The following is a 9,604-nucleotide window of genomic DNA, read 5'->3' as shown; positions in this document are numbered from 1 at the left end:
TGAATCGAAAAACAATCAATGGGTGTGACATTTGTCTCAATGAGGACGCACGTATTAATTAAATATACTACGAAAATGACCAAATAATAATATTTTAAAATTTCATTTCTCCTTTATTCATGTGTTTAATGTTGCTGCTTTGTGAAAGTCATTACTCTACCGGGGAGTGGTTTCCCTTCTTGATCACCCTATTTGGAGAACAAAAAAAAAAAAATGACAATGTGATCAAAGGGCAGAATAGAAGTGGAAAGATCGAAAACAAAAACAAGATTCTTATCTTGACACGTCTTGATATTGAAAACAGCGATGGTCAGTCTTCAGAGTGTGGGTCAGCCAGGGGTGAGTGCAACGCGCAAAAGAAGAGATAGATGATGCCGAGAATGTCCTAATTGTATTCTGTAGAAAAATACGTTGCAGATTAAAATAATAATAAAATTTTAGTTTCCTCGGGCTTGCAATCATGATCGGATACCTTTGCGGTATTTATTTGATTTTCGAAAGACGAATTTCGTATTTGAAGTTAAGGACAGCCATCCATCCTTACTTTGTCCCTCTGTTGCTGCAGTTCTAAAGAAGCAACAGGGTAGTGAGCTTTGTGACAAACATCACCACTATCACTGCCGACACCAGCACCTCCATCAACAACATCAACACATTTTGTATTTTAGTAGTAGTCTTCAGTTTTATGTCACTCCACTCTAAGAGAAATTAGATTTGTGTTGATGCTGCATCATACAAATCATACTGTATGTATACATATATGAGCATGCATATGTGCACAGGTGTTTGTGTGGATGGTTTTGTGCTTGCATGTTGCAGTTTGTACTGTGTGTATGTGTGAGCATGTGTATGCATGAAAAAGAAAGAAGGTGACTAAAATGTCAACTAAGTCTAACATAAACGATAAATTCTATTTATGCCCACATTGTATCATCTGTTAACTGTATTATTTGTTTTCTGCAACTTACAGGGTGGGGTGACCTTCTTCTCCGACAGCCTGAACAGTCACCATGACGATGAACCCCTCCTGGGTTCCATGCCAGTGCTGCCTCGGGAGCCCTCCAATGGTCGCTGGGTGGCCGAGGAGATGAAAAAGTTCCGAAGTATTCGTACGCCAGCTGCCATTGTTCTTGCTAAAGTTTTGTATGTAAGTGGATAGTAGTAATAAACTTTTTAAAAATTAGATTTGACACTCATGTGTTATACTTACAGGCAAGGATTAGAAGTAAGGAGTATTTGACAATTAAAATAAATCAGTAATGAATAGTTTTAAATTAATAGTGGGATTTTCATTTCTAATTCATGAAAATTTGTTGAATTGTAAAGGAATATATTTTGAAGGCAGGCAAGTTGTTTTTCTTATTCTGCCGTTCAGGACAGGATGGGAAGGGTACTTTTTGCCTACAGTCTTTTTTTCTTGTTTCTTTCTTGCTGAACATTTCAAGCTCTCAGACACAGTCTCGTTACAGTAAGACTTCTGCCTGAGAGAACTGAGGGTGTTTTTATTTATTTTTCTAATCAGTGCACCATCTGCTACCCTTCCTTCTTCCACCATGTTCCTTCAAACACACACACACACACACACACACACTTGCACTCTTGCACACACACATGCTCGCATGCACACACACAAATACACATGCAGTCTAAACAAACCGCCATACATTTACTTAACTTCTTATCCTGTTGTTCATTTGTTCACTCATTTGGGACTGGCATTTGCAAGAAAATAATTAAACATGGCTGTCATCTTTTCAAACTGATTTACACTCAACTCATGTAGAATTATCAGTTAAGAAGATGCTGTAATAAGTAACTATATTGTAGTGAAGGTACACATAGAAAATTGTTGAGAGCTGTGATTCATGTAAGGAGGGGGGGAACCTGCTTGCAGCTTGTGCTCTTTCTGCAGTTGCATTCTTTCTGTTATAAGCTGGTCACTTTGACAGATGGTGGGAATCATATCTGGAACTGCCAAGCATAGGTGCTTGCATATAAATTCATACCTGTAGGTCATAACAATAGCAATCAAATCATACCTGTAGGTCATAGCAGTAGCAATCGAATCATACCTGTAGGTCATAACAATAGCAATCAAATCATACCTGTAGGTCATAGCAGTAGCAATCGAATCATACCTGTAGGTCATAACAATAGCAATCAATGAGGAGTGAAAATAATCTCAGATCCGTTTTTTTTTTTTTTTTTCTTTTTTCAATGTACAGGTGTGTCTAGGTCTGGCAGCCTATCTCATCCCAGCCTTCTGCACAGATGGGAAATGTGGGTCGCAGGAAGCGACCTCTCTGGTGACCTACGTGCATGGTGGGATGTGGTTCATTCTGTTGCTGGTGCACCTGTACCTGTGTCACGAGCATCGGAACTCCCTCCTCCATGGCTATTTCTCCTTCCACCTGGAGACCCAGACGCTGAAGAGGGCTTCGCTGTTTATCAACACAGGGGGTGAGTGTTTGGTGGGGAGGAAGAGCTGTGTGTGCTGAAAACAAGTATGGTTATTTTGATTTGATTAGATTTGATATGGATACACATATATATATAGCACCTATCCTCGGTCGGAGACCAAGCTCTAGTCTAAGCGCTTTACAAACTCAGAGTCATTTGCACAACAGGCTGCCTACCTGGGTAGAGCTGACTGACTGCTGCCATTGGGCGCTCATCGTTTGTTTCCTGTGTCATTCAGTCATATTTCAGGCATGCACACATACACACTCCGACAGACATGCAACATTTAATGTCTGTGACTGTTTTGTTTATTTACCCCATCATGTAGGTACCCATACTCCATTTTTGGGGGTGTGCATGCTGGGCATGTTCTTGTTTCAATAACCCACCAAAAGTTGACATGGATTACAGGATGTTTAACATGTGTATTTGACCTTCTGCGTGCGTATACACATGAAGGGGGTTCAGGAACTAGCAGGTCTGCACATATATTGACCTGGGAGATCAGAAAATCTCCTCCCTGTACCCACCAGATACTGTTACCAAGATTCAAACCTGGGACCCATAGATTGAAAGTCCAACGCTTTAACCACTCGGCGGTTGGGCCAGCATAGGCATGTACGCAGTGTGCTGAAAGCGGGTGTGACTATCAGTCTACTAAGTTTTAACCTTTCTTCTGAAAGTGTATTAAAAAAAGAAAATTAAATATCTTGTTTTAACAAATAATTTTGATAATGTTGGCAACAACACAAAACTGCATGTGAGGGGTCCTCTAAAGAATCGTTTCGGCATGGTGTTATGTCCTTGGGAAAGGCACTTAACTCTGATTTTCCTTACTTCACCCAAGCGTGAGTGGACATCTCTCTCTCTGTGACTGACTTTGGTTTTGGAAGGTTAAAAGCGGTGAAGGGAGAGGATAGATCCCTACCTTTCTGTGCCATGCCCTAAACACAGTCAGTATGAATTTTCACTGCCTCGATGGCTTTGAAAGAATATGTGACCTTATACATACAATTTATTTGTTTGATGTTTTTATTTGTGTAGATTGTTCTGCATTACAGTGTTGTCCTAACATGTGAGTGTGTGTGTGTGTGTGTGTGGTTTAAAATGTATGCAATTTATTTGCTGGATGTTTTTATTTGTATAAATTGTTGTGCGATACCTAATTGTTGTACCGCGCACGCGTGTGTGAGTGTGTTGTTTTAGTCTATTATCAACTACTGTGAGTTTTATTTGACTTGCTTTCATGTCTTTTACGGTGCATTTTTTTCATTTTATGTTGGTATTTAATACGAACTTGTGAGTGCACACGTTAATTTCCATGTGGATTAATAAAGTGTTTTTGAATCGAATTTGAATTGAATTGAATTGACCATGAAGGTTTGTTTTTTTTTAACCATGGTGTGTGCAGCCAACGTTGTGATGCTGATGGTCAGCCAGGTGCTGGATGCTGTATGTCAGGACGGGAAGAGTTGTCCCCTCATGTCCAGGGTGCGCTACTACCAGGTGCTGGTGTCGGTGGAGGTGGTGATCGCCCTGGTGATGCTGCTCGTCTATTTGGGTGGGTTTGTCTGTCTGTCTGTCTGTCTGTGAGTCTGCCAGTCAGTCTGCGGGTATCATACCTGGGTGTAGACATGTCTGGGTATGTCTGTTTTTCTTGGAATATTTTGTTCTTCAGAATGTTATTCTACTGGCTGAACTTACTTTTAGTTTGTGGGCTTGTGTCGAATACTAAAGGAAACATTGTACTTAAAAACTTAGACATGTCGAGATAGAACTGTAGCCTGTCATAGAATTACAGTGCTTCCAACTTGACTAAATCTTTTTTTTTTTAAGTGTGTTTGTGTGTGTGTGTGTGTGTGTGTGTGTGTGTAAGTGTGTGTCTGAAAAGTATATGCAAGTACATGAATATAAGTTGAGTATATTTGCATGTGTGTTTCTTTTGTTGTATTCATTCCTATGGTGTGTTGTTGTTTTTTTCTCCAGCATGTGCATAGTACATGTATGATTGTGTGTGTGTGTGTGTGTGTGTGTGTGTGTGTGTGTGTGTATGATTGTGTGTGTGTGTGTGTGTGTATGTTTCACGCATCCTGTGTTCCTGTGCAGTGTTTGTGTCCACATTACTCATGTATACTGCTGTGTACACTTGGCCACCGTCCTGAGTGTGTGCCAGGAGAAAAAAATGTACATAATTTTACAGAAGAACTTTGTGCACGTTTCAGTGAAGACGCTGCGTTTCAACCGAGCGAAACAAGTGCCAGACTTCCTGAGAAGCTCCCCTTCCTCACAGGGTGCACGGTCGCAGAGAGAGATCGGATTCAGGTAAAAATGCACAGGAATTCGGGGGGCTAGGGGGTCACACAGGGAGATGGATTCAGGTAAAAATGTACATGAGTTTAGGGGGTCAGGGGTCACACAGAGAGATGGATTCAGGTAAATATGCACAGGAATTTGGGGGGTCAGGGGTCACACAGAGAGATGGATTCAGGTAAAAATGCACAGGGGTTTGGGGGGAAGGGGGGGGGGTCAGGGGTCACAGAGAGATGGATTCAGGTAAATATGCACAGGAATTTGGGGGGTCAGGGGTCACACAGAAAGATGGATTCAGGTAAAAATGCACAGGGGTTTGGGGGGAAGGGGGGGGGGGTCAGGGGTCACAGAGAGATGGATTCGGATAAAAATGCACAGGGGGTGGGGGGTCAGGGGTCACACAGAGAGATGGATTCAGATTTAAATGCACACATGAGTTTGAAGGGGGTCAGGGGTCACAGAGAGATGGATTCAGGTAAAAAATGCACATGAGTTTTGGGGGTGGGGGGAAGGGGGGGGGGGGGGTCAGGGGTCACAGAGGAATATTGGATTCAGGTAAAAATACACAAGAGTTTGAGATGTCAGGGGTCACAGAGATGGATTGGATTCAGATAAAAATGCACAAGAGTTTGGGGTGTCAGGGATCGCAGAGAGATAGATTCAGGTAAAAATGCATGGAGTTTTGGGGGCCAGGGGTCACAGATGGATTCAGGTAAAAATGCACAGAAGTTTGCAGGGGTCAGGGGTCGCAGAGAGAGATGGATTCAGGTAAAAATGCACAGGAGTTTGTGCTGTCGGGGCAACAGAGAGAGATAGAGGTAAAATTGCACAAGAGTTTGGGTGTCAAGCTATGGGGTCGATGATACTCATGTGGATAAGACGGTGTACAAAAAAGAGAAAACGTGTACTTGTTTGTGTCTTACAAGTTACATGCGTGTGGATGTGTTCTGTGTTTAGGTTTCAAGTTGTGTCACATTACCAGATTCCTGGAGCACACAGATCTCTTCAGTAATGATTTACATTTTGTAAAAAAGAAGAAAAAGAACAAAAAGGAATTTCCTGCCAAAAAAAAGAACACTGTTCAGTCCCCCCCCCCGCCCCCCCCGCCCTACACACACACAAAAAAAGGAAGAAGAAGAGTGAAGCCAGCAGCTGACAGAGGGTGTTGTTATGTGTGGCAGGCTCTGTGGGTGGTGTGGTGGTGGTGGTGGTGGTGGTGGTGATGCGAGGAGCGTGGCGATGACGATGATGTGGTATGAAGTGTTGTTGTGGAAGCGGCAGCACGTCCGCCTGTGTCTGGACGTGCTGCGACTCCACGACACGCTGAACGACCTTGACCTTCGCACCACCTCTCCCAGCTCTCGCTGACCCTGCTGAGGTACACTTTCTTTAACGCTGCTCTTGGAACAGGGTCCATGCAGGTCATTCATTTCCTGGACTGTCATGGGATTTGAAAACATAGTTTAATTACACATACTTAACCGTGACCCAACTAGTGCAGACTCCGGCAGGGGTCTGACATTCCTGTCCTGTGCAAACTACTGTCCGCCTGTGCGGAGAAAAGGAGAGAACTACGGCCGATAACCTCCCAGAAGTAGGTAACGTCACCTTTGTCCCCCTGGCTAGCGCCCTCTTTTTCCGGCAGCCATCTCGACACCTGTTCCTGTGCACTTCATACGGCTAAGTTGATTTGAAAACATAGTTTTCCTTGACCGGAAAGTCATGGAATTTAGGTGGAAGTCACAGAAATTCCATGGAATTGAAAATAAGCCTTAGAAGAAAAAAAAAAGAATAAAGAAATGCTTTGACTGACTGAAGAATGAAGAAAAACATGTTAAAAAAAATCATTTGGACTGTCATCAACTGTATAGAGTTGGTATATGTGCTGACGGGTGCAATAGCCGAGTGGTTAAAGCGCTGGACTTCCAATCTGAGGGTCCCGGGTTCGAATCATGGTAACGGCACCTGGTGGGTAAAGGGTGGAGATTTTTACGATCTCCCAGGTCAACATATGTGCAGACCTGCTAGTGCCTGAACCCCCTTCGTGTGTATATGCAAGCAGAAGATCAAATACGCACGTTAAAGATCCTGTAATCCATGTCAGTGTTTGGTGGGTTATGGAAACAAGAACATTCCCAGCATGCACACCCCCGAAAGCGGAGTATGGCTGCCTATATGGCGGGGTAAAAACGGTCATACATGTAAAAGCCCACTCGTGTGCATACGACTGAACATGCGAGTTGCAGCCCACGAATGCAGAAGAAGAAGAAGAAGAAGGTGTATGTGCAGTTGTAAGGTTTCATCTTAGATGCTTTGAGGACAATACCAATTGTGTGCATCTGTAGTGTTAAACCAAGACTTGAGCCTGAGTATGAATTTCTCCATAGTGCCTTTCTGACTGCTGCACTGTAGACATGCAATGAACAGCTTTATCTTCCCAACTGGCCATTTTGGTAACCAAAGAATTACATTTTGAGAGGAAAATAGTGAACTTGTAGTCGCAGAACTTTCTGAAAATGGCATGGAAAAGTTTCAGTAAAGTCATGGAATTTCAAACTTGTGTAGACCTGTATGGACCCAGTAAAGAAGATTGTAAGAAATGGGAAGCACAGAGAAATCTGTTGTGACAAAAAAAGTAATACAGTACAATGTTCAGCAGTCCTGTCAACAATGCCAAGTGCAACAAGGTGAGATGTTAGATCTGCCTGGACTGAAACTCTTTGAAGACAGAACTTGCTCAGATAAAATGAGGAAATGTACAGCTTTACTAAGAAGCTTGTAAAAGTTTTTGCAGTCAACACTGAGGTCAGTCTGCATGCAGGAGCAAGCACAGGCTCAACACAAAAGCACAAAAATAGCACATCAAATTTCTCAGTGGTGTGTATCATGCTGTGTGCGTGTGCAGGCATGTGTATGTGTGTGACGCAAATACTTTACCAGTCTTGACTGCAGAATAACCCAGTGCCTGCCCCCTTGCAGGGCCCCCGTTTGTGTAGGCATGTATATATATATATATATATATGTGTGTGTGTGTGTGTGTGTGTGTAATACAAAAAAATGATAATTGACCAGTCAGATTGTAGAATAACTCTGTGTCTGCCCCTTTCCAGGGCTCCCTTTTGTGTGGGCATGTGTGTGTGTGTGTGTAACACAAATATTTATCTAGTCTAACTGAAGAAGACAACAAAAACTTTATTGTCTAATAAAGAGAATAAAGAGAAGTTGCATCAGGTGTGGCAAAACAAATGTTGACAATTAGACAGCAAGAAAATATTAAACATGACTTAAAAATCAACATTAAGCATGTAAGACACGTGTATACATAAAAGCATTGCATATTCACTTTTAAACTTTGTAGTTAATATAATATAATGAATCTGTTTGAAAGACACGAACCACAACATTGCATTCATCATATTGCACACTTAACCTGCGCACTTCCGCACCACCAGCTTGACAGTATTAAAAACAGATTATTCCAGAAAGTAAAACAGATACAGTGTATTATGCACATCACACATGCTTGTGACTGAAAACAAATTATTCCAGACAGTAAAACAAATACAATGCATGACGACTTGTGACTGAAGAATAACCCAGTGCCTGCCCCCTTGCAGGGCCCCCTTCGACTTGCAGACATGGGCGCTGGGTCAGTGCTGGGAGGAGGTGTACCAGCTGCGGCAGGGATGCCGCAACCTCCTGGAAGAGAAACGCAGTCTGCTGCAGCGCGTCAGGGAACATGGGTCTGCCATCAATTGACGAACGTCGACTGCCATTTTTTTCTTCGTGCTGATGTGATTTATGCTGTTGATATTGAGAACCCTGGGAGGAAGGAAGGAGGCTGTGTTGACTATGAATAATGGGAGAAGTGTTACACTGGCATGAACTGGATTGCCCAAGACTGACTTGTGGCGGGGAGACAGTGACTTTGAAAAGAAAGGGTTTTTATTCCTGAAGGGTCAGACTGCTTGCAGTGGTACACTTGGCGGGCAGTTCTGGAACTACACAGGCATTTGAAAAAAGTACGTTTTTTGTTATAGTAAGATAGCTATACTAGCACCTTGTCATGACATCAACATCACATGTGTGTGATGGAAAATAAACAGTGGGAGAGCTGTCAGTTAAAGGAAGGCACTGTAATATATGTTTGTGATTGAAACTAAGCAGTGGGACAGCCATCAGTTAAAGGGAGGCAATGTCACTTGTTTGTGAGTTTCAGTTTCAGTTGCTCAAGGAGGCGTCACTGCGCTCGGACAAACCATATACGCTACACCACATCTGCCAAGCAGATGCCTGACCAGCAGCGTAACCCAACGCGCTTAGTCAGGCCTTGAAAAAAAAAAAAAAAAAAAAAAAAAAAAAAAAAAAAAAAAAGGGGGGGGGGAATAAATAATAGATAAGCTTACATAAATAAATAAATAAATAAATAAATAATAATTATAATATAGAAAAAGGTAGTAGTAATAATAATAGTAATACTAATAAAATGATAATAATAAAAAATAAATAAATAAATAAATAAGACAACAATGGTGATAATTAAGCGAATGAATGTAAAATATGACGACACACATTCACACATACACCCACACATGCATAACAGAAATGCACCAAACATGCAGTTTCACAGATATGAAAGTACAGTCAAATACATATAAACGTACATGAGCTCCAACACACACACACACACACACACACATTACCTTGCACCTCCTCCAACCCCCTCCTCCACACACTCATTTCTAGCCTACGTATCGCAGCTTCCACGGCACACTTGTTTGTGAATGAAGATGAATGGTGGGACGGCCGTAAATGAATGCATATAAACAGTGGA

The 9,604-nt window shown here is 42.2% G+C and overlaps 1 protein-coding gene across 1 annotated transcript; it reads left to right on the top strand.

Moving 5' to 3' along the window:
* The first annotated feature begins 207 nt into the window (after nucleotides 1–207).
* LOC143277521 (transmembrane protein 192-like) lies at nucleotides 208–8,976 on the top strand. Its single transcript, XM_076582389.1, has 6 exons — nucleotides 208–339; nucleotides 971–1,147; nucleotides 2,226–2,460; nucleotides 3,872–4,021; nucleotides 4,683–4,782; nucleotides 8,388–8,976. The coding sequence occupies exons 1-6, from the start codon at nucleotides 307–309 to the stop codon at nucleotides 8,527–8,529; spliced, it is 837 nt and encodes a 278-aa protein (XP_076438504.1). The 5' UTR covers nucleotides 208–306; the 3' UTR covers nucleotides 8,530–8,976.
* The last annotated feature ends 628 nt before the right edge of the window (nucleotides 8,977–9,604 follow it).

This window comes from Babylonia areolata, chromosome 34 (assembly GCF_041734735.1).
Source record: "Babylonia areolata isolate BAREFJ2019XMU chromosome 34, ASM4173473v1, whole genome shotgun sequence".
Taxonomy (NCBI): domain Eukaryota; kingdom Metazoa; phylum Mollusca; class Gastropoda; order Neogastropoda; family Buccinidae; genus Babylonia; species Babylonia areolata.
Note: the sequence above shows the minus strand (reverse complement) of the source record. Positions and strands in the feature narration are given on the sequence as shown.

What these genes read in the sequence shown, in the direction of transcription:
- LOC143277521 (XM_076582389.1), top strand. Translation starts at nt 307, where the DNA reads ATGGTCAGTCTTCAGAGTGTGGGTCAGCCAGGG. An exon ending in GCTGTTTATCAACACAGGGG is followed by an intron (nt 2,461 to 3,871) that starts GTGAGTGTTTGG and finishes TGGTGTGTGCAG; the next exon opens with CCAACGTTGTGATGCTGATG. An exon ending in GATGCTGCTCGTCTATTTGG is followed by an intron (nt 4,022 to 4,682) that starts GTGGGTTTGTCT and finishes TGCACGTTTCAG; the next exon opens with TGAAGACGCTGCGTTTCAAC.